The sequence below is a fragment of the Scyliorhinus canicula genome, chromosome 18, assembly GCF_902713615.1.
Source record: "Scyliorhinus canicula chromosome 18, sScyCan1.1, whole genome shotgun sequence".
NCBI classification, from domain to species: domain Eukaryota; kingdom Metazoa; phylum Chordata; class Chondrichthyes; order Carcharhiniformes; family Scyliorhinidae; genus Scyliorhinus; species Scyliorhinus canicula.
This window is the reverse complement of record NC_052163.1, coordinates 83,280,854-83,306,378: the sequence shown is the minus strand read 5'-3', so window position 1 is coordinate 83,306,378 and position 25,525 is coordinate 83,280,854. Positions and strand designations below refer to the sequence as shown.

General features: G+C 48.4%; 1 protein-coding gene across 2 annotated transcripts in view; it reads left to right on the top strand.

The window, feature by feature from the left end:
* The first annotated feature begins 888 nt into the window (after positions 1 to 888).
* The window catches only part of LOC119953393 (procathepsin L-like), a 32,225-nt gene continuing 7,588 nt past the window's right edge, over positions 889 to 25,525 (top strand). Inside the window, exons 1-6 of one of the 2 annotated variants that reach the window (XM_038777621.1) lie at positions 889 to 1,008; positions 4,724 to 4,865; positions 8,946 to 9,068; positions 11,993 to 12,184; positions 16,857 to 17,081; positions 24,148 to 24,310. In XM_038777621.1, coding sequence (XP_038633549.1) covers positions 998 to 1,008; positions 4,724 to 4,865; positions 8,946 to 9,068; positions 11,993 to 12,184; positions 16,857 to 17,081; positions 24,148 to 24,310 — 856 coding nt within the window. In that variant the 5' untranslated portion in view covers positions 889 to 997. Of the gene's footprint in view, positions 1,009 to 4,723; positions 4,866 to 8,945; positions 9,147 to 11,992; positions 12,185 to 16,856; positions 17,082 to 24,147; positions 24,311 to 25,525 lie in introns of both variants that reach the window. The other variant, XM_038777620.1, reaches the window with a different exon arrangement.

Here is a 25,525-nt window from a genome sequence, read left to right as displayed (position 1 = left end):
GAAATTCAGAAATATGGAAAATTAACTTTACAGTCCTTTTTCGTGTCCCCAAGGTTAGGTGATATTCCTAATCACAAGTGTTTGGGCATTCTGGTTTGAGGCCATTGATGTCAGTTATGTTCTTGCAACGTTAAATGATAGATTAATGATTGCTTCTGAGCACAGTTCATGTCAAATGATAGCTAAATGACTTATTTTGAGGGCAATTGATGGTAACTAGGTGCAAATGAATGCGGTTGAGTGCAGATGATGCTAAAGGTTTGGGAAGGGAGGCTCGAGGGACCAAATAGACTAACCCTGTTCCTATCTTCCCAATGGCGGTGTTTTGGTGAGTTTGAAAAAGGGCCAAGGATGATACCGCATCACCTGGCCCATGATTCAACCTGTTTGATGCTGGCACTTGGGTGAAAACTGTCTATATGCCTTCCTTTCCCAGTGCTAACACTGTTACTATGGACAATTTATAATTCATCACAAAAAAATTACAAAGAAAGAACAATCCGATGTAACAATTAAATTTCAGGCCTGTGTTCCTGTAAAGTTGGACACTGTGTATACCTGTGGTGTAGTGAGCTGGTCAGAGCTGGAACACAGGGTCAGTTCATTCATGCTGATTACACTGCTTAATGAGTCTGGAACACAGTAAGGTCAACGGACAGGTTATTTGGCATTAGCGGCACTTAAAACGTCCGGGCCACCCTTAATAGGCTCTATGGGCAGCTTCACTGACACCTATTGAGATCAATAGAAATTTAATAGAAATTTATAAAGGTCATGTAAATATTACATTTCAAAGTATTATTACCCTTTGAAAAGAGGAATTTGACTCTTTAGAAACATTCTGAGAGTCACGAGACAATCCCACATCATTTGTTCGTTACTGTACTGCATTTCCCAATCAATGATGTGTCCATAGATCTGAAGGGATGGGTCCCGGGAGACTGTATGTGTATATAATGTGGGAGGACAACTGCCATTCAGTCGAGCTGCTCGGAGGATGTCTCCAAGGTGAGTTTGTTAATACAAAGTTTCTGTTTCATTCCTTTCAGTGTTCATTGATTAATCGGGTGGATTGGGATGGGTTTAGATCACATTCTGTGTGTATGTCCAGATGGAGCGGGGGATAAACTCACCGGTTTCAGTATTCTGGGAAAGTAATTCAACATTTTTCAGGTTAATCACCAGGTTAATTAACTTCTCCGTGTTTTAAAAAAAATATTTGTTCTCAGGATGTGACTCATGTTGTTAAGACCGGTATTTATCGCCCATCCCAAGCTGCCTCGAGAAGCTGGTGGGGAACCTTCTGTTTAAACTGTTGCAGTCCTTGTAGTGAAGGTGCTCCCACAATGCCCTTCAGTAGGAATTCCCATGACAATGACGAGAGAGCAGCAATCTATGTCCAAGTCAGGATGGTGTGTGATTTGGAGAGGAATGCGGAGCTGAAGTTGTGCCCAAGACACTGCTGCTCTTGTTCTTGGTGTTAGAGGTTGTAAAGGAAGAAATAACCTTGTTAATTTGCTGCAGTACATCCTGTAGATAGTACATACTGCAGCTGTAGTATGGTAGACGGTGCAGGAGAAACTGAGTCTCATAGCAGGAGCACAAATCAAGTGATCTGCTCCATCCTGGATGGTGTTGTGTTGTTGTGGCTGCACCTTCCAGGTGATGATTCCATCACACTCCTGACTTGGAGTTTCGTGATTTAGGAGAACACTTGTCTCAGAATACCCAGCCTCTGCCCTGCATGTGCAGCCAGAGTGTTGATACGGTTGCTCCAGTCCAGCTTCTGCTCAATGCTGTACACTAGAAATTGGCAGAGTTCGGGCAGAAAGATAGTTTACCAAGGTGAAAGGTCAATGCCCATCAAACAGAATGGCAAGTTTGTAAAAATAGGAGGAAAGAGAAACTAAGGACGAGATTAAACCAAAAGAGTTCGGTGTCATTTTGGTGCTGTGTTTCCCACCGGCCTTTTGGGTGAGATCTACACCACCATTCATCCCCGTGTCATTTTTTTGCGTGAGATTCACCGGCCTCGTCCTGTCAAAGAGACGGTAAATCACACTTTTTGGCAATGTCAAACTTGCAAAGTATTATAATGTGTTTACATCACCGACGGTTATTCAGCCCAACAGGTTTGTGCTAATGTTTATTTCCACATGAGGCTCCTCCCACCCCTCGTTATCTCACCCCAATCAGCTTTTCATTCTGTTCCGCAGTCCCTCGTCTGCTTATCAAGCTTACCCTTAAACTTCCTGCATCCTGTTCAAACGAGGAGTCCCTCATTCTAACTACTCTCTGACTAGAGACTTCTCCCCTGAATTCTCCATTCGATTTGTTAGTGAATATTTATATTTATCTCTTCGCTATCAAATCCTTTCGTAAGCTGGAGGACGTCAATCAGGTTACCCATCAGTCTTCTCTTCTCCAGACAAAATAGTCCCAGCTTATTCGATATTTCTTGATAGGAATACCTCGCTGTTTTTTTAAAATAAATTTAGTGTACCCAATCATTTTTCCAATTAAGGGGCAATTTAGCGTGGCCAATCCACCTAGCCTGCACGTTTTGTTTTTTTTGGGTTGTGGGGGCGAAACCCACGAAGACACGGGGAGAATCTGCAAACTCCACACGGACAGTGACCCAGAGCCGGGATCGAACCTGGGACCTCAGCGCCGTGAGGCGGTTGTGCTAACCGTGCTGCCCTGCTCGCTGTTTTTGTATCATTCTAATAAATCTTTTTTGCACTTTCGCCAGTGACAGTCTATCCTTTTTATGAAATGGAGACCAGAACCGTTCATAATTCACCAAGTGTGCTCCAACAAAGTTTTATTGAAGTTTAACATAACGACTGTACTTTTCAGTCCACTCCTTCTTGAAATGAACCAAGTGCTTTGTTTGCTTTTTCAAGACCTTATTAACCTGCACCCCGCCATTTAGTGGTTGCTATATTTGTTCCCCAAGGTGTGTTTGTTCCTGTACTCCCTTTAAATACCTATTTTCTGAGGATCATCTGTGTCCTTACTCTTCCTGCCAAAATGTATCATCTCATTCTTATCCATGGAAACAATAGAATCCCGGCAGAGCAGATGGAGCCATTTGCACCATTGAGTCAGCACCGACCCTCCGAAGGAGCACTCTATCTTGGTATTCCCCCACCCTATTTCTATCGCACTGCACATTGATCATGGATAATGAGAGAGGAGGAGCTGTGTCGTGTAGTGCATTAACAGCTTAGCAAGAATAAGTTGGGCAGGTCCAGGAAAAACTGATTAAAACACTACCATGTGTTGAATATTTGTATGCAATTAATTATATTCTGTATATTGGGGAAGAATTTGAGCCCACATTAGCCATCAGCGGTTAGAGCACTGCTGCCTCACAGCTCTAGGGTCCCTGGTTCAATTCCAGCCTCAGGTGACTGTGTGTTTGGAGACTCCGGATCCTCCAGTTTCGTCCCACAGTCCAAAGATGTGCAGGTTAAGTGGATTGGCCATGCTAAATTGTCCCTTAATGTCCAAAAGCGTATTTCGGGTTACTGCGTTACGGGGATAGCGTGGAAGCCTGGGCTTAAGTAGGGTGCTCTTTCCAAGGGCCGGTGCAGACTCGATGGGCCAAATGGCCTTCTTCTGCACTGCAAATTCTCTGATTCTATGATCAGTGTGGAATTCGACACAAGCCCAAAATCTCACGAGAGTCGGGAAACGAGATTCCACCAGCGAGATCTAGTTTGCCAATTTTACACACCCCTGCCCATGAGGTAATGAGGTTCACAGTGGGAACCTCATTTGAATAAATGTTAATAAATTTACATTTCATAATAGGGATCACTACATTATGATGCCCCTCACGGCAAGGTTCAAAACAGGTCAAAAAAATTTAAATCAGTCGAGGCGATCCTGCGGGCGGTGGGGGCAACAAGATAAGTTTATTCCCTGGGGGAGAAGGGAAAGTGCCCTAGCACTTCACCAGGCACTTCACCTGGCACACTGGCAGTTCATCTGCCACTTCCCCGGCCTTGCCAACATGACACTGCTGGTTGGCATTGCCATAGGTGGGCCCTCTGGTAAGCCAATGGGAGGGTTCGCATTATGTGTGGTGGGGGGGAGCGCGATGCATGTGGGGGTAGTTCACCCCGGTGTTTGTGTGGGGGTCGCCCGTGTCCATGGGGTGGTAGGTTTTGTGTAAACACAGATCAGCCTTTAAGGTGGCACGGTGGCGCAGTGGTATTAGATTAATTGGCTCATTTCCTCATCACATTCTGAGCCCACTATTTTACTGAAAGCAGCTTTTTAAAATCTGCAAACATTCAGTGGAAGTTGAACACATATTTTCTGGATGGTACTAACCCTGTAACACAACCACTATACCGCTTGAGCCATTGGGTTAGTGACTCTGAGACTGGAATGCTATCACTGAATGAGGATCATTCATCAGATCATAAATTAACTAATTTCACAGGCTTTCTTTCGAACTACTCTTTGCAATAATTAGTCTTAAATATTGAACAACATCAACCAAATAGATTTAATGACAGAAACATTCCAATCCACTGACCATGACGCATTTTATCTGTTCAATGAACCAAAATGCATAAAGGTGACAGCAATTGATTGAGGAAGATAGTATTTGTACATTTGCAGAATATTTTTACCAGAACATTATTTTCCCAGTAATCTGTGAATATTGTCCACTCCATGTCTGATGCCATTGGTTTTGCTCCATTAGGTTGTCCATCATGAAGCTCTCTCTGTTTCTGGGCTGTGTGCTGCTGTCGATTCTGGTTGTAGCTTCAGGCCACACATTTGATTCAAAACTGGATGAAGATTGGAAGAGCTGGAAATCACAAAATGAGAAGCAGTACACCGAGGTAAAAGGGGAATTTGTTCTAGTGTGGAGCCGATTCCAAGCATTCAGCTCATTGTGAAGGGGGGAGAGATTCCACACTCAATAAATTATTGAGAATTCTTACTTGGAGTTTAGAGGTGAGCTCCCTGTTGGGGGGAATGGATATGTGAAGTATAATTGGAAACATATCGATCCTAAAGTTCTAAGGGAGTTCTCTAAATCTCAAACTCCAGTACGAGGACCAACAGAATGCACAAACAGCAAAGATTGGGCAGAAGTTATTGTAGCTGACAGAGGTCTTGCCCCACTGGCTGGAGAGCTGGTAAGAGCCCCACATCCCCTATTATTGGGACGGCCAAGTGAATTAAGTGTCAATCAGGACTTTACTGGGCAGTGGCAGGGCTCCCACAGGATCAAGAACCCCAAGGGTAGAAATCACAACACCCAAGAGCTGCCAATCTGTGAAAGTTTGTCAGGTGTGCAATGCTTCGCAGTGTCACCAGGAGGTGACGTTCCTTCCTGTAAAATACGCACCTGAGGCCCAGTCCATCAGTGAGTGGTGGCAGACTGGGGGTTGCAGTTGGTGGCGACTTGGCAGCAAGGCTGTGGCTCTCACTGGACCCCCGCACTTCCCAACACCGGGTCCATCAGTCAGGTACTGAAGAACCCCAACGTGGAAGACCACATGCAACTCCAACAGGGTTTGATTTTCAGGGTTGGCACATGTTGGATTTCATGTTAGATGCCCAGGTGGATATCAACAGTGTTAGGTTGAGCCCCTAATTGGGTATTAATTGTCCACATTAGAACCTCAGTTGCCAGTGGTAGGGCAGCTGCCCATGAGCCTTCACTCCCTGAGCTTCATTGGACAAGAGGCATGAATGGGGAGGTGTTCCCACCTTCCACCCTCCTGCCCATTTAAATGCTTCTCACACACCAACACAAACTCACCTCAGGGAAGGAAGATAATTAAATTCAGTCTTTGGTGCAAGTTTACTGGGGTTCCACTGGGCTTCTGTTGAAGTTACCATAGAAACCATACACCTTGTGTAGCTTCAGGAATATTCTTTGTAAACATATCAAAATTGCCATCACACTCATCAATCAGAACACCCCCCCAAAATGAAAAGAATAGAGGAGATAAAATCTAACCTGGAAAATGGATGATCCATATTTCCTCTCGATTTCCAATATTCTGTTGTTCATCGCAAAACATTATGTCCAGGGATAAAAATGTTGACCTCGTTCAACCAATTATTGCTACTGCACTTTCAGGCTGAGATTCCAGAGTGGGAAATGTGCCGGGTTGGGTGACTCAGTCAGGTTGAGATGCAGAGAGAGATTCAGTCTCAGCGACATGACAGTAGCAGGTCGAGCCTCACTGTCCCTTGGCAAGTTCCTGCTGGTCATACATTAGCACGGGGAGGCAGTGACATAGTGGTATTGTCACTGGACTAGTAAAACCAGAGCCCCAAGGTAATGCTCTGCAGACCCAGGTTTAAATTCCACCACTGCAGATGGTGAAATTTGAATTCAATAAAAATCTAGAATTAAAAGCCTAATGATGACCATGAAACCATTGTCGATTGTTGTGAAAATTCATCTGGTTCACTAATCTAATGTCCTTTAGGGAAGGAAATCTGCCATCCATATCTGGTCTGGTCTACATGTGTCTCCAGATACGCAACATTGTGGTTGACTCTTAACTGTTCATCAAAGGCAATTGGGAATGGGCAATATATGCTGGCCCAGCCTGCAACATCCATGTCCGATGAACGAATAAAAAAATGGCCATGCCATGAATACTTATTATAATAAAACTTTTTTAAATGACCTACGTTTATAAGGTCAGCAGTTCACAGGGATGTCATAACTCTAGGTTCACAAAGATCAGGGGCGCGATTTTCCGACCCCCACGCCGGATGGGAGAATCGCGGGAGTGCCGGGCGATTCCCGCCATGCCACTCTGGCACCCGCACGTGATTCTCCCACCCCCCAAAACGGCGTGCCGCATTTTACGACAGGCCGCTAGGAGAATCGCCACTCGCCGTTTCTAACAAAAATCTCTGGCCCGGATGGGCCGAGCGGCCTGGCCAATACGACCGGTTCACGCCGGCGCCAACCACACCTGGTCGCTGCCGGCATGAACAGCGCGCGAACGCTGCGTGTGCGGCCTGTGGGGGGGGGGGGGGAGAGAGGATCGAGCACCACGGGGGTGCTCAGTAGGGGTCTGGCCCGCGATCGGCACCCACCGATCGGCGGGCATCTCTAAAAGATGCACTCTTTTCCCTCCGCCACCCCGCAAGATCAATCCTCCATGTCTTCAGGGGCACCCGCGGGGAGGACAGCAACCGCGCATGCGCGGGTTGGTGCCGGCCAACCTGCGCATGCGCAGGTGACGTCATTTATGCGCCGCCGGCCGTGTCATTTAGGCGGCGCTTAGGCGCTTTGACGCGGGCGCCAAGGCCCGGCGCGCGAAATTGACACAGCGCCGCTCCTAGTCCTCTGGGGGTGGGAGAATAGGGGGCGAGGAGCGGCCTCAGACGCCGGAGTGAAACACTCCGGTTTTCAATCCAGCGTCGGCACTTAGTCTCCCATTGGGAGAATCGTGGCCCAGCTTTGTTCAGTTGTATCTGAGTTCAGTGGTTTTCTTTGTGAACTCTGCAGCACAATTTGAGGGGTAGGAGAATAGCAGCTTACCTGGAAGCTCAGGACCAGCAAAGGCGAGTCACGAGTGAGCTGAGGGGTGTGGGGACTGGGGTCAGGGCATGGAGGAGAAGCGGGATACAAGAGTGGACAGAGAGTGCACCTGATCTCTGTCTAACATCAGACATAATGGGGGCGATTCTCCGCAAATGCGGAGAGTTGTGAAGGCTGCCGTGAAACCGGCCGTGTTTCCCGGCAGCCTCCGCGCCCCCTCCCAGGACCCGATTCTGCTCCCTGGTCGGGGCTAGCAGCGGGGCCCCGTGAACCTCGGCATCGCGGGCTTAGCGAATTTCGCTAAGCCCGCACGCCAAAGTTAACGGCGGCTGACGCAAACGATGACGTCAGCCGCGCATGCGCGGATTGGACGGCTCCAACCCGCGCATGCGCGGGCCGTTATGCCCCTCAGCCGCCCTGCGGACTGATCCAGCGGGGCGACGGAGGAACAAAGAGTGCGCGGGGTTCGGACCCGCTGCCAACGATCGGTGGGCACCGATTGCGGGCCCATGGCACCCTTGGCACAGCCGTGCCAATCGGTGCCATGGTTCCCCAGAACGGCACTTTGCGGCCGTTTTCACGAACGGTGAGAGCAGGTGTGTTGGAGTTCGTGAAAACGGCTGTAAAGGCCTGGGAAATCGGCCCATCGGCTAGGGGAGAATAGCGGGAGGTCGGGAAAAATGTCGGGAAGGCCCTCCCGCTATTCTACGACCCGTCGTGGGGGCTGGCGAATCGCTTCCAATGAATGTGATGGGGAGGGGTAATGAATGACAGTAAATAATGAAGCTAATATTGATGGGGGGACATATTTGAGGGAGCACAGTAAGATCTCCACATATTTGAGGGAGGCAGAGGGTTGAATTGAAATAACGACAGGATTACTGAGCAGGTAGGTGGATTGGCCATGCTAAATTGCCCCTTAATTGGAAAAAAAGTAATTGGGTACTCTAAATTTATGTTAGAAAAAAGATTACTGAGACAATAGATTTGGGCAGGAACGTTATGGCTGGGATTTAGAACCTCCCTGTTTATCCAGCAGCTTCTCTTCCAGTCAGCCCAGATCTGCTGCATTGTCGGCTGAACCTGGGTTTCACTAATAAAAAGCTTCCCACACTGTACGATTGCAGAGACGGCTCCCAACACGATAGCAGAAATGCTGCCGACAGCCGTCTTTGTAGTCAGGACTGCCTGAAGCATCGATCTCTCAGAGCGCGGGTTCAATCTGCTTTACCTTCCTGTGCTTATGGGAAGGGGAATGACTATGTATCTTCTCCTTTGTGGATAAGGATAGAAACCTGACTGCAAAATGTTATTTCAGTTTTTACATCGGGATTTTTAAAGCCAATGTATAATTTACTCATGTAATGTGCTAGAATCTGACTGCCTTCATGTTTTTATTCAGGAAGAAGAGACCTACAGGAGAAAGATATGGGAGGACACTGTGAGATACATTGAACAGCACAATCTGGAGTACTCAATGGGGAAACATACATTTACTGTGGGAATGAACCAGTTTGGAGACCTGGTGTGTACAATATGTCTCGTCTGTGATCCTTCAGATACCAGTGATTGTGGTGCTATGACTGAATCAGATGTGATTGTGGTTAGTGATATCACAGCATCTCAATATAACAAAGAATGAAACCCTCCTCACCAATATATGTTTCTGTCAAAATAGATTCTTCTCCTTTTGCTATCTAAGTGCATTGGGCTGTCGGCATTCTCCATTGTGCCGGCAGTCCGGGGATTTCCCAACGGCATGGGGCTGCCCACAATGGGAATCCCCATTGGCCAGCTGGCGAGACGGAGAATCCTGCCGGTGCGTCACACCAGAAATAAGGGACGGCATTCTCCCCTACCCAGCGGGACGGGGGGTCCCGGGATAGGGGAGTGGCACCAATCACTCCGGTGTCGGGCCTCCCCAAAGGTGCTGAATTCTCCGCACCTTTGGGGGCTAGGCCCGCTGCGGAGCGGTTGGCACCATGACGACTAGCGCCAAAACCGGCACCAGCGGCCCTTCAGGCCCGCCGCCCGGCACCGGGGCTGGCCGAAAGGCCTTCGCCGGTTCGAGCATGCGCCGGTGGTGACGTCAGCGGCAGCTGCCGCTGACGTCACCACCGGCGCATGCGTGCTGGGAGATTCTCGTCCGCTTCCTCCATGGCGGAGGCCGTGGCGGCGGCGGAGGAGAAAGAGTGCCCCAATGGCACTGGCCCGCCGGCCGAACGGGGGGCCCCGATCGCGGGCCTGGCCACCGTGCAGGCAGCCCCCGGGGTCCGATCGGCCCACGCCCCCCCCAGGACCTCGGGGGCTTGGTCGCGCCGCCTGTCCCACCACCACAAGAGGTGGTTCAAACCTCGGCGGCGGGAGAGGCCTCCCAGCAGCGGGACTTCGGCCCATCGCGGGCTGGAGAATCGACGCAGGGGCCACGCCGATTGGTGCGGACGTGATTCCCGGCCCCGCCAATTCCCGGGTGGTGGAGAATCTGTGCCTCGGCGGGGGCGGGATTTTCGGCAGCCTAAGGCGATTCTCCGACTCTGCTGGGGGTCAGAGAATTTCGCCCATGGTACGTCGGAACGGAGAATTCCAACCAACATTTTTGCTCTGACAGTCAGCCAGCACCATGGGCTCGTTTGTCTGCTGTACTTTCTGAACAAAAAGCATGGGATGGGTTCATCGGCACCAAAGCAAATGACAATTTAAAAATGATGACACAGTGCTGACAGTGTTCAACCCACCAGCTGCATTAACTCCCATAGCCCTAACCTGCCCGCTAAAACCCAACACTGGGACCAATGGCATGTGGAATGTTTGAAACCAGTTCAACATGGAATCCACCCCACTCCCGAAAGAGACTAAACTGATTGGAGATCGGCCCATGGACATCCTCTGTTTTCTCAGGTTTGATGTGTGAACCTCCACAATTCATGTGGACAGGGTATTCGACCATGGGCAGCATCAAAATAAAATCAGATCTCTGCGTAACAAATACTTTCCATTGTGATCAGAAATGGGAACGCTGCCCGACTTTCCCCTCTAAATCCAAGGGTCCTGAGGCCAATTCTAGACCAACTGCAGCCTGAGCTGTGAGCAGGGAATTAAGACCCGGCTGGTGATGGAATCTGAGAGCCTCCTGAACGGGATGGTTCAGTTAAACTCCAATAAACTCAGCCACAATGGGGAACTTTACCCACTCTCCTCAATGTGAAAGTGCTCTGGAAGATTGTAATAACCAGAAGATTCTCAAATTATTTCACACAAGATGAGACACATGTATAATCACTGTTGCCAATTTGTTTGTTGTACCCCAGACCAGAGAAATACTTTATCACCTTCGGGCAGGAGAATGGGGGTGAGAAAATATCAGCCATGATTGAATGGCGGAGCAGACTCAATGGGCCAAGTTGCCTAATTCTGCTCCTATGTCTTATTGTCTTATAGTCTTATCTACCCCTCCTAGTATATTCCAATTTATTGTGTACTCCCTACAACTGACCTTCCTTTGTTTTTAACTTTTAGTGTGCCACGTATTTTTGTTTCCCAATTAAGGGGCAATTTAGCATGGCCAATGCACCTAACCTGCACATCTTTGGGTTGTGGGGGTGAAACCCACGCAGACACGGAGAGAATGTGCAACTCCACATGGAGAGTGACCCAGGGCCGGGATTCGAACCCGGGTCCTCAGAGCCGTAGTCCCAGTGCTAACCACTGCACCACATGACGCCCCTTACTGACCTTCCTACATGCATGACCTCGCACTTCTCTGTGTTACATTACATCTGCCACTTTAACGGCCACTCCATCAATCCGTCTATATCATTTTGGAGATGATAGCTATCGTCGACACTGTCCACCTATCGCCACTGTTAGTGTCGTCCACAAACTTCAAAAATCGTGGAGTGTGCAGAAATGCAGATCTTTATGTTAGTCAAACATCAGCACGGTAGCATTGTGGATAGCACAATTGCTTCACAGCTCCAGGGTACCAGGTTCGATCCCGGCTTGGGTCACTGTCTGTGCAGAGTCTGCACATCCTCCCCGTGTGTGCGTGGGTTTCCTCCGGGTGCTTCGGTTTCCTCCCACAGTCCAAAGATGTGCAGGTTAGGTGGGTTGGCCATGATAAATTGCCCTTAGGGTCCAAAATTGCCCTTAGTGTTGGGTGGGGTTACTGGGTTATGGGGATAGGGTGGAGGTGTTGACCTTGGGTAGAGTGCTCTTTCCAAGGGCCGGTGCAGACTCGATGGGCTGAATGGCCCCCTTCTGCACTGTAAATTCTATGATAATCAGACATGAGTAAGGAGTGTCAGTGCTGCTTGATATTTTAATCTCTCTTACTAAACTAAGTGAAAGGATGAGAATGTGGCGCTTTGAGGTTATCTACTCTCCTCCTGCACATTCTCCATTAAACATGAATAAATTCATTAATGAATATTCCTGCATTTGCCTTTCTAGACTACTAAAGAGTTCAATGAACGCATGAACAGATTCCTCCCAACCGAAGCTGATAACCGGGCTGAAGAATTTGAAACAGACGAATTTGATGAGGATGAAGAAAGTGATGATGATGAAGAAGGTGGTGATAATGTGACAAGTGTATTGGTCGATTGGCGTGTAAAAGGCTATGTAACTCCTGTGAAGGATGAGGTAAGAATCAAAATGAACCATTCTCGTCATTATTAAGGTGGACTTTTCCAGCTCCAACACCAGCAGCATCATCATTGGCGGGACAGGAAAATTGGAAAGCTGTTAAAAGTCAGCAGCTCTCCAAATCTCCCGCCCCGCTCGTGACGATGCCCGCCAGTGTCAGGACGGGAAAATCCCACCACAAGTGTGAGGTTCTAATTGGCATCGGGTTTCGATCCTTTTTGCCTGAAAATGCCGCTGCTGCTTACTCACAGCAGCTATTTATGTGCATTGGTTATGGTCGGGCATGAAATCATGGTGGGAATTGTCCAAGTTAAGTTCATTTTTTTACACAAAAAGGCTGGTAAATGTAGGATTCCAAAGTAGAAAAGCTTTTTTATTAAAATAGATTTAAAATTGAAGTGTACAAGTACAATTGTTGCATGCTAAATAAGAATTTCATACCTAACCTGGCAAAACCCAAATCAGACAAGTTTCCGAGATGCGCTCTCCAAGCTCCTTGTCATATTATGTCCAGTCTCACTTCATGAGCATTGCATTGTATACTCCAATTATGCACTGTTTAATTATTCAGATGCCTATTAAAAGCGAATAGAATACAAATTTTATATAGTAAACACCATCCAACCGAGGTATAAGTTGTGTAGGTTGGAGAAATGAATTCCTGTCCCCCTCATTTTTTGATCAAAGCAGCCAATTCTACGTTTTGGCGTTTCTATAATAGTGTCTTAATCATTTAAACCGACACATTGTACCAATTAGAATTATCAGTATAATTATCCGGATAATGACAAAATCCATTCATATTATTCTCACCCTTCGTAGTTGACCCCATCATTAAATTGTTTCTCATCATGTGAGATGTCCCCTTTTAAATACAGCATTACATTGCTTCATATACATGTCATTAGAACAAAAGAATTGGAAGCAGGCATCACTCAATCAGCCCTTCAAGCCTGTTCCATCATTCAATATGACAATGACTGGTCTTACACCTCAAATATTGGGTGCAATCACTTATTTTTCTCAAACTCCTTTGGCCCAGGCCCTGAACAACATTTATAATCACTTGAGGCAATTAACATTGTGCTCATGAGGTGATTTATTTTTGCTGTTTCTCTGTTGTATCCTCAATCATCCCCTGTCATTTAATTTGCCACATCCCATTAAATATCATTTCTTCTCCATTCTAATCCCTGGACGAACTTTGACACCCAATACACTGTCATCAAACCTTAAAACATACACTGAACATTCACAAATCAGTCCAAATTCTCAGCACAATTTTGTATATTTTTCTTAACCTCTTCTGAGGTCTTTTATTTTCCAAAGCTGCAATCAATGTTGTACTTGTGTCCATATTATTTCAAAATGACTCCAAATTCAGAGATCAGTATTGTTGGAATGGCAGGACTGGTCAATCTTTAATTTTATTTTCCTGATGAAAGTTTATTGTTTAATAGACAACATGGGCCAGGCGTTATTTGGATTTAGTCATTGTTGCATTTAGAAATTACACAATGTTCATGATCTAAATACAATTTGAATTATGAATTATTTCAGTGTTCCCAGGGAAGACAGTGGCACAACATGGTGGTTCAGTGGTTAGTATTGCGGCCTCACAGTGCCAGGGACCCGGGTTCGATTCCGGCCTTGGGTGACTGTCTGTGAAGTTTTCACATTCTCCCCATGTCTGTGCGGGATTCCTCCGGGTGCTCCGGTTTCCTCCCACACTTCAAAGAAGCGCAGGTTAGGTGGAGTTATGGGGATAGGGTCGGGGAGTGGGCCTAGGTAGGGTGCTCTTTCATAGGGTCGGTGCAGAACCGATGGGTCGATTAGCCTTCTTCTGCACTGTAGCAATTCTACAGCAATACCCGGTTTTATGTTTACAATTCAGATTACACCTTGCAATAATTTCTCCATTATTGAAGCACTGTCCAAGGTTCATTAACTCATAGATAGTGAATAGTCAAACCAGAGGTTTTCTCAAAGTTATTGCTGTAACGCGCAGACTCCACGCAGACAATGACCCAAGCCGGGAATCGAACCTGGACCCTCGAGCTGTGAAGCAACAGTGCTAACCAATGTGCTACCATGACGTGGGGCGAGGGTCTACATAAACCACTTTAGGCTGGAGCAAATTTCAGGAATAAAGATTTTCATCTAATTTCCAATCACAAGAATTTCACTGTAGCCACCATCATAAGTGGTGTCCACAATTTAGTCATTTGAGTGACCTCTAACCCTGATTCAATTCCGCAATGTTTTGAACAGGTAAATGGAGAAGAGGTAAATTATCAAAGCACACACATGCTTCCAAGAACCCAATGAATTACATCATCTATATTTTTTATCTTTCTTCAGACACCTTTCGGAATGACTGTAAAAACACCAAATGTATCGAAGTAAATATTCGTCTCCAGCTAAACACACATCCTGAATTAAAAAGGGAAAAAGATAGTGAAATTAAAAGGACATTCCATTCTGGTGCTAATTTTTAAAAACAAAATCCTTGTCCTCCCTCAAAATTTTTACCTCTGACACAATTCTTGATATTCTCCTCTATTGGGGTATCAAAGGTGCGTACAGGCAATGCTTGGACTTGTTACACAATCGGTTCTTGAAAACAACATTGTGACTCATACATCTTACATAGGGGCCTCACGGTAGCATGGTGGTTAGCATCAATGCTTCACAGCTCCAGGGTCCCAGGTTCGATTCCCGGCTGGGTCACTGTCTGTGGAGTCTGCACGTCCTCCCCGTGTGTGCGTGGGTTTCCTCCGGGTGCTCCGGTTTCCTCCCACAGTCCAAAGATGTGCAGGTTAGGTGGATTGGCCATGCTAAATTGCCCGTAGTGTAAGGTTAATGGGGGGATTGTTGGGTTACGGGTATACGGGTTACGTGGGTTTAAGTAGGGTGATCATTGCTCGGCACAACATCGAGGGCCGAAGGGCCTGTTCTGTACTGTTCTATGTTCTATGTTCTATGATCTTAAATTGGAATCGATTTTCCTGTAGGAACAATAATATTAATAGGGGATTGGTTACTGAACCGGAAATCACTCCTGGGGCACCCGGTGCCTCAACGGGGGTGTCAGTATGTTCTACTCCGCACTTACAGTAAATGCCATTGGCATATCATTAACGTGTCCAACATCTCCATAGTGTGTTGACAGCCCGGAGGGTTTCTGCCAGGGCTGGGGTGAGTAGCGGAGAGTGGCCAGATAGTGGGCAGTGGGGTCTGGGTGGATGGGCACAGAACGCCATTGCCGTAGCCTACAAGGCAACCATGCTCTGTGCACACCGCCCAGTATGGGTGCTGCCTAGGCCCCCCACCTGGTACCCTCTGGACCCATCATTGAGATGGGCGCACTCCAGGACAAACAGTGCCATCTTGTTGGCTGGGATGAATGTGAGGGGAAGTGGAGTGCTAATGTGTGGCTGTAGCCTGTCAACCTCACCGGTGCCAATTCCGAACCCGGCAAATCCAACGCCGTTTTTCATTGTAATCTACATGGTGCCGGTGCTAGCCCATTAACAGTTGTTGAATTGCTCCGGGACCGGTGCCAATTTTGCTCTCGTAGATCCATCGATTCTGTCCCGACATCAGCACTTAGTCTCTGAAATGCAGAATCCAGCCCCTGATCACAGTGGTGGGAATGCAGAAACCCAGTCATAGTTTCCTTTGGCTTATCTAATGTCAGTCAATGTTTTAGTGGCTTCTACCTTGCTGGTGCCCTACTCACTGTCAATTCAGTTTAAATCCTCTCCAACCATAGTAGCCCTGTAGCCCTCATTTACTGCACCTCGAGCCACACATTGATCCTTCCCATCTTCCTAGATCTACTCTCCCTGATGGAAAGAGTAATCCAGAGCTGCTACTCTTTTTCTTACTCCATAATTCCAGAATAGGCCTACAGTACATGCCCTCTCGATGTCATTGATACTGACACAATTTCTAGCTCACTCCCTTCATCCTGCAGTATATTCTTCATGGTGTCCTTTACCCTGACATCCGTGAGGCACCTTACCATGCAGGACTCTCAATAATATTTGCAGAAACAGCTAATTATGGAATTTCCTATAACAATTAAATTTCTATTCCATACTGTTCTCCCTCTCTGGAGTCCCTTGCCTATTGATGCCATAGTCTGGACTGCGCCCCTTCGAGGTTTTGTCACTTGTAGCCATCAGCAACGCTGTGTATCTATTTGAGAGTGACTCCCCAAAAATACTTGGACTTTCTGCTTCTTCCTACTCCTCCAGATAGCCACTCACCTCCCATCCTGAACTCTCCATGGCTGGGAAGTGACTATCTCCTCGAACACAGGAAACTCCCGTCCTCCCTGATGTTGAGCTTCCCCTCCAGCTCAGCAACCCTGAGCTCCAGCTGAAACAGCTGGAAACACTTCCTCCACATGTGGATTGGAACCTGGGTCACAAGCAGCGGGCTGACTTACTTTGTCCATGATTCCATCCCTAACTTCTATGATTAAATTTTCCCTCACAATCCTGTCACTCAGGCACTTATTGATCCCAAGTGTCTGCTAGAAAATTCATGAAGATGCACTGACATCCTCGGTGTTGATCTGTTCTCCCCCCGACAACAAATGGAAAGATTTCAGGTTTATATCAGGATGTTTTTAATGTCATTTTATTTCTGTCATGACCAGGGACGATGTGGTTCTTGCTGGGCTTTCAGTACAACTGGTGCCATTGAAGGACAGTTGTTTCACGCCACTAAAAAACTGATTCCTCTGAGTGAACAGAACCTGGTTGATTGTAGCGGAATTTATGGTAACAATGGATGTGCTGGTGGATCGATGACAAATGCCTTTGAGTATGTGATGAGAAATGAAGGCATCAACACGGCTGCAGATTATCCATACACTGCTACGGTAAATCTCTTTTAAATGTGGTTTCCAATGCACCAGGTACAAAGTGTGTTTACAATATTCATGGTATTAGACTGCAGAGCCCAGTCCAAATAGAATGGAAGCTGACATCTACCTTGAATCAATTCTTCCCTGAGAATCTGCTGCCAAGTTTCACCAATGTCACTGTCTAACCAGCGTGAGGGAGGGTGAGAGGATATCATCTTTCAGGAATGGGCTAGCTTTCCCTCTCATTGCAATGATCTCTCAAATCTGCACCCAACACCTCCTGCTCTCATGCATTTGAATGAGGAGTTCATTCGTATTCCTGCTCCCCATTCTGTGAGGCAGAATATTGATGTGACAGGTGGCTGGCAGTGCCATCTGGGCAGCACCCAGGTGTCACTGCTAGAGCACCATACTGGCACTGCCAGAATACCCAAGTGGCATTAGTAGCGATAGGGCACCATCCTGTCCAAAGGGCATGCAGCTGGTGGCCTGTAAACCCCTGGGAGACCCCCATAGGTGCCATTCCATCTGGTCCCCATTTGTGGTGCTCGCCCGAGGTCTCAGAGGTGAGCAGTTGAATGCCAAAGCCACAGGTACTTTGCAAATCTGCACAGAGAAGGAATTCCAGAACAAGGGACCAGTGACAGATTTACAGGTAGTGGGACCCTATGCTGGGCTTCATTGTTGGGACCCCTGTCAGCGGCGGGACTTCAGCCCATTGAGGGCCGGAGAATCGTTGCAGGGGGCCCGCCAACTGGCGGGGCCCGATTCCTGCCCCCGCCGATTCCCGGGTGGCGGAGAATTCGGGCCACGGCGGGGGCGGGATTGACGCCGGCCCCGGGCGACTCTCCAACCCCCCGGGGGGGTCGGAGAATTTCACCCCTTGTACGCATACAGAGGCATGCCCTCACCTCAGGGGCACAAACAAATGGTAAGCCCTCCCCCATAGAACTCCCCAGACAACCCCCCACCAAGCACTTCCCCTTGGTACTGCCCCCTGCCACTGACGCCCCCCCCCCCCAGCTCAATCTTAGCTAACTGTGGTGAACTATTATGGTAACCATTCACCACTGAACTACATTGTACTATGTTGTTGCCCATGTGGGTTCCACCTGTGGACCATTGTACAGTACTACACCGATTGTATCATGGTGCCCTTGTGGGCTCCGCCCCTGGCTCCACCCCTCAGGGGAGGTATATAGAGCTGCAGCCCTGAAGGCCGCTCTCAGTGCAGAGCAGTCGCAGGCAGGCACTGTTCTAGTCGATTAAAGCCACAGTTTACATCAACTCTCCGTCTCGTGTGAATTGATGGCCACATCAATTTAATCAACTACAACATCGCAATGGAAGCAGCCCTCAACCTGACTGACTGGAACTCGGCCCACAGGCCGCGGAGCCAAAGGGATGTTTTCACACTGGCTCCGATGTTTCGAGGCCTACCTTGCCGCCTCCATCTCATTGCCAACGAACAGAAGTTGAGCCTCCTCCACACCAAGGTGAGCTATTGAATCTCTGTGCAACTCGAGGAAGTGACCACATACGCAGATGCGCTCTAGCCACCTCCCTAGAAGTAGCGTTCCAGAGCCTCAGCGCATTCCCCTCTGATCACGTAACCCCCTCGTGGACTCCTGACCAGAGAGTACCCCTGTGCCTGTGCCACGCGGCTGCACGCCCATCCCGGGGGTCTGCCCTGCTACTTTTGCGGCCAGAGCCAGCACCCCAGGCAGCCGTGAATGCCCGGCTCGGAATGCAAACTGCAGCGACTGCGCAAGAAAGGACACGTTGCCAAAGCTTGCCTGGCCAGCTCCAAGTCCTCCAAACCACAGGCCCGACTCTCAGACTCACAGGCCTCAGACCCCGCAGCGTGGCTGCGTGCCTGCTGGCTCCGCCTCCTTCGGACGCGACACCCGCCCTGTGTTGTCCATGGGGGCAGCCATCTTTGACTCTGCACAACACGTGCGACTCACGGGGGCCGCCTCTCGGCCGCCGTCTCCCACACGGCCCGCCATGTGCGACTCATGGGGGGCTGCCATCTTGGCCGCCACCTTCACCGCCGCCCGACACGTGCGACCTACGGGTGTTGCCATCTTGGCCGCCATCATCAATGCCGCCAGACATGTGCGACTGTTGGGGGCAGCCATCTTGGAACCACCCCACCACCTCTGACCACGCCGTCTACCCGCAACTCGGCGCGGTCACCCTTGACCAGTCACGCCCAAAGCACCTCAGGAACTCCATGATGACCGTCCGGGTCAATGGGCATGAAACACCCTAGCCTGTTTGACTCGTTCACCCAGACACGGCAAGGCACTGTTCTCTCCAAATCTCCCCTGCACTTCAAACAAGCTCCCTCGCTTCCGGATCGGACTTAGTGCAAATCCGGGGATACACCATCGCGAACCTCGCGATACAGGGCGTCGAGAACGCTAACTTTAAACTATATGTACTCCCCGATCTCTCTGCTTCTCTTCTGTTGGGACTGGATTTCCAATGCAACCTCAGGAGCTTGACCCTAAAGTTTGGCGGGCCCCTACCTCCACTCGCCATTTGTAGCCTCGCGACCCTGAATCTCACCGCCGACTGTAAACCCGTCGCCACCAGGAGCAGGCGGTACAGTATCCAGGACAGGACTTTTATCAAGTCTGAGGTCCAGCGGCTCTTGCGGGAAGGCATCATCGAGGCCAGTAACAGCCCCCGGAGAGCCCACGTGTTGGTCGTCAGGACCGGGGAAAAGATCCGGATGGTTGTAGATTGCAGCCAAACCATAAACCGGTATATGCACTGTTTTTGAAAACTCACCACTCTTCTCTTAGAATTCCCCCATACCAAAAAAGGGTCGATATTCTAAATGGTGAACAGGGATTCTCACTCCCTGACTCCGATGCAGGCTTCGCTGGGTGCCATTCAGGTCAAACTATATTTTCAAGTTATCCCCCAGTATAACCCATACCTTCACCGAAGATTTTATCTACTTACCACTTAGTAGCATCTATGTCCTGGGTCCTGCATTACTAAGTAAGTAACGTAGACTTTCAGGAATAAACCACTTTTTCAGGTTAAGTTAAGTTATTTTATTATTATATTTTTTCTTTTAAAAGCTGCAAACACTTTCTTTACAGAAAGGTAAAAAGATCTTGCTTCTGGATCCTGCTGGTTGGTTGTAGGTACCTTCAGGCCCACCTTGACACTCAATCTTCTTTAAAATCTGGTCTTCTTGGGATGTATTCACTGGTTAGCTCTGTTGCTGTGTCTTGTTGATCATGTACTGAGCTATAAGAGCTAACTCTGCTAGCTATCTCTAAGCTGACTCTGACTCCTATTTAAATTCTAGTCTTCCTTAGATGTATAACTGTTTAAACTCGGCTGCTTGCCTTGTCTTTCCCATGACCGAGCTCTCTCTCTCTCTCTCTCTCTGAGTTCTCCTCCCCTTCTCTCCTGTTGCTGTTTCTCTGTGCTCTGTTGTTGTTGCTGCTCCCTGGGTTTATATTCTCTTGAAGAGTTATTACGTTTTTAAAGCCTTATTGTAAATTAACTTATTTCCCTTTGATTGTTAAAAAGTATCTTTGATGTAAACATTTGAATACAACTAATTATTCATTTTGGGCATAACGTCACCTCAGATCTGATTACATTATCCTTTGTGATGTTCAAAGTTCCTTTGGTTTCAATAGGTGTTACTTCCACTTCTGTGCTTTCGAATCGCTTAATTTTCCAATTGTCCCCAGCTCAAAACTTTGCCTTTGATTTTGACTTTAAATTGTGTCTCCCGTAGACAGGTCGTCTCCAATTTTCTTTTAATTGACTTGATGTTCGTAGAATTTTACACCTTAGAATTGACACCAAATTCGACTGAGCATCTTCCATCCTTTCCAGTTGTTTACTAAGAGTTTATTTCAATTAAGGTGTGAGACTTTTCTTTTAGCTGTATGCTAAAATTTAACTTGGTGATGACTTGAAAGACCTGCCTGTTTTAAACATTCTTTAATTGAAACTCTCATCCATGCCTTTCCAGATACTTCCTGAGATAGTTACATTCCATGAAGGTGTGAGCCATTGTTTTAGCTTACCACATGAAACCTGTGTGTTTGATAAGCCTGCTTGTGAGAAAGAATCTGCATTTTACAATCCTGCTCTTTGCAGCTGCTATTAACCTTTTGTGGGATCTTTCCCTGTATCCTCTCAGACCAGATATTGCCAGACTTCCATGTTTCAAATGACACATTTTTCTGAATTTTCAAGAACAGCACCTTGATGCGTACACCCTTCCCCAGATAGCAGACATGGTGAATCAGATCGCACACTACCGGGTGTTCTCCATGGTAGATCTGAAGTCCACATACCACCAGCTCCCAATCCGCCTGGAGGACCGCCACTACACTTTGAGACCGACGGTCTCCGGGTTCCCTTCGGCGTCACAAACGGGGTTTTGGTCTTCCAAAGAACGATGGACCGAATGGTGGACCACTACGGGCTGCGGGCCACATTTCCGTACTTGGACAACGTCACCATCTGTGGCCATAACCAGCAGGACCACGACGCCAACCTCCAGAAGTTTCTCCAAACCACCCAAGCCCTCAACCTCACGTATAACAAGGAGAAATGTGTTTTCCGCACAACCAGACTAGCCATCTTCGGCTATGTTGTGGAAAATGGAGTTCTCGGCCCGGCCCCAACCGTATGCGTCCTGCTACTCCTTCTTCCCCGCTGCCCCAAGGCCCTGAAATGGTGTCTCAGTTTCTTTTCTTATTACGCCCAGTGGGTCCCCAACTATGCAGACAAAGCCCGCCCACTGATCAAATCTACCATCTTCCCTCTGCCGGCTGAGGCCCGCCGGGCCGTCAGCCGCATCAAGGCAGATATTGCCAAAGCTGAAATGCACGCGGTGGACGGGTCTGTCCCCTTCCAGGTGGAGAGCGACGTGTCAGAAGTCGCCCTCACCGCCACCCTTAACTAGGCAGGCAGGCCATCGCATTTTTCTCCATATCCTCAACGCCTCCAAAATTCGACACTCCTCAGCCGAAAAAGAATCTCAAGCCATCGTGGAAGCTGTACGGCACTGGAGGCACTACCTTACTGGTAGGAGGTATACCCTCGTCAGCGACCAACGGTCGGTTGCGTTCGTGTTCGAAAATACACAGTGGGGCAAAAACAAGAATGATAAATCTTGAGGTGGAGGATCGAACTCTCCACCTATAATTACGATATAGTGTATCATCCTGGGAAGCCCAACGAGCCCCCAGATGCCCTGTCCCGCGGCACATGCGCCAACGCGCAAGATGACCGACTCCGGGCCATCCACGATGACCTCTGCTACCCGGGGGTCACCCAGCTTATCCACTACATCAAGGCCCGCAACCTGCCGTACTCCATCGAGGAGGTCAGGGCCATGACCAGGGACTGCCAAATCTGCGCAGAGTGTAAGCCGCACTTTTATCGACCCGATAAGGCCCATCTGGTGAAGGCATCCCAGCCCTTCGAGCGCCTCAGTATCGACTTCAAAGGGCCCCTCCCCTCTACCAACCGCAACACGTATTTCCTCAACGTCGTTGACAAATTCTCCCGCTTCCCCTTTGCAATCCCTTGCCCCGACATGACCGTGGCCACCGTCATTAAGGCCCTACATAGTATCTTCACCCTGTTCAGTTCAGTGACCGGGGCTCCTCGTTTATGAGTGATGAACTGCGAACTGCGTCTGTACCCGCTCGGTAAGGGTATCGCCTTAAGCAGGACTACCAGTTACAACCCCCGGGGAAACGGACAGGTGGAGAGGGAGAACACGACGGCATGGAAGGCCGTACACCTATCCCTATGGTCTAGGAATCTCCCAGCTTCCCAGTAGCAGGAGGTCCTCCCTGATGCGCTCCACTCCATTAGATCCCTCCTTTGCACAGCCACGAATTAAACGAGACCCCTCATGACCGCCTGTTTGTTTTCCCTAGGAAATCCACCTCTGGGGTCTCGCTTCTGCCCTGGCTGAAGACACCGGGGCCCGTCCTACTCCGCAAACACGTAAGGAGCCATAAGTCCGACCCCTTGGTCGAGAGAGTCCAACTCCTTCACGCCAACCCCCAGTGGGCATACATAGTGCACCCCGACGGCCGACAGGGTACGGTCTCCCTTCGGGACCTGGCACCCGCAGGATCCCCTACCATCATCTACCCCCCCCAACCTACACCGAACAGCACCCCCGCCCCTTCATGGCCTCCACACCACCTCCTATACCCCGTTCTCCCATCACCGACCTACAGGGACGAAGCTCCAGAAGACAAGCTCCCGGAGTCCACACCTGTTCCCGCACTGACAAGTTCAACACACATGCCCACAGCTACGAGTTCGACACCCGTGCCTGCTGTGAAACCAGAGCTCAGGCGATCGCAGCGTGATCAGGGCGCCGGACAGACTCTACCTGTAAGCCTTTCACCCCCTCCGGACATCAATTTTTTAACAGGCGGTGAATGTGGTGAACGTATTATGGTAATCATTCACCATTGTACTATGTTGTACTATGCTGTTGCCCATGTGGGCTCCACCTATGGACCATTGTACTGTTCTACACCGATTATACCATGTTGGTGCCCTTCTGGGCTCCGCACCTGGCTTAGCCCCCTTGAGGGGAGGTATAAAGAGCTGCTGCTCTGTAGGCGGCTCTCAGTAGTAGAGCAGTAAAAGGCAGGCACTGTTCTAGTCGATTAAAGCCACTGTTCACTTCAACTCTCTGTCTCGTGTGAATTGATGGTTGCATCACTAACCCCACCAGTGTGATTGTTGGTCCCTCCCCTTAATGGTGAAAGCCAATGAAGCTGCTCTAACTGCCGCATTGGTCAGAAGGTAACCGAGGGAGACACTAACCAGAATCTTCCCACCAATAGACAAGGACATTCTTCAATAGCTACCACATTGATAATTGTCCCATTTTCATTTAAACATGGGAACGATGGATGTGTCTTCAATGTCTGAAACACAGCATCGTTTTTAATATCCACGGGGCTGTTAAAGATCCTGTAAAGATATCACTGGAACCTTGAAAAACATCACATTGTATAAATGAAGTTTAACTTTACACATTGTCTTTAACACTTAGGATGGAAAATGCAACTTTTCGAATAAAAAGCGTGTTGCCACAATCAGGCACTACATACGTGTCAGAAGAAGCTCAAAACATTTAAAAGAAGCAGTGAGGAGGATTGGACCAATAGCTGTTGCTATTGATTCAAGTGGAATAAGGTTCCAACTTTATAAAGACGGTAAGACACAGAAGCTGCGGATGATCCGCATCAATTAACCAATTTGATATAAAATATTAAAAATCACACATCCACACACACGTCCTGTCACCTATTTATATTGCTAATTATTTCTCAATATTTAGAATGGAAATGACTGCACCCCTTCACCTCGTTCATGTTTCACACACCCCCAGTTCTCCATACTCTCCAGTGCTGTCAAACACCAAAGGTTAAAATTGGATCAGGCAGGTGATCGAGTGCGGGAATCGTGATGGACAATTTATCCGCACCTATTTGTAGTGATACAGGCGGCTCAGAAACCAGCTTAGTGCGGACGTGCTGCTGAGGGTCTGCAACCCTCAGCAGGGGCCCAGGTTTATGTGAGGTTAGCTCCATTTAAAGTGAGTTTGTATGACTTAAACACAATCTGCACCTCTGAAAGGAGCAGGTGTTGGAACACAGGCAGAGACTCTGAGCACAAAGAGAAGTGGAAATGGTGCAACAGGCCAGGCAGCAGCCCCTAGGTTCTCTGATACAGCACTGGAGGCCTTGGTCCAGGAGGTGGACAGGAGAAGAGAGGTCCCCTTCCTTCAGGGGAGCAGGAGACCCTCCATACAGACATTGAGAAGGCAGTGGGATCAGGCAGCGTCATGGTCAATGCCAGCAATCTAGTTCCGAGGACCTGGAGGCAGAGGCACAAAATGTTCGATGACCCCACACGAGTGGTCAAGGTGAGTGAATTTGTTCCTTGCTGTACACATACAAAAGTACCACTAGACTCACACACTGCCCCATTCACCACACCCACTTCACTCACCTCCTAAAAACATCCAACATAATCATAGCTCACATGTCCTCACCCACACAGTTAACACAAATGCAAACATCTCACAGCTTGCACACACTGCCAGATATTCAACCATGAAAGCCACATCACCCAAACAGATTGCAACAAACTCAGTGACACACCTCCCTCTCTCTTGCAGGACAAGGTGGCCCATAACCAGAGGCAACAGCACCAATCCGGTAGAGACTAGGATGGCAGTATGGGGGCTCGATACTGGAAATCATTGGTGCCACTACTGAGGCTTTGTCCAGTGGTCGGGGTGAAACAATAGAGGATGATGGTTTGTTCGTCCCAAATCCAACTTCTTACATCCCATTTCCCCCTCATCCCACAATCACTTGTGGTTTACAAGCTGCAGATGGTGTAATTGTGAACCTCTTGCTTTC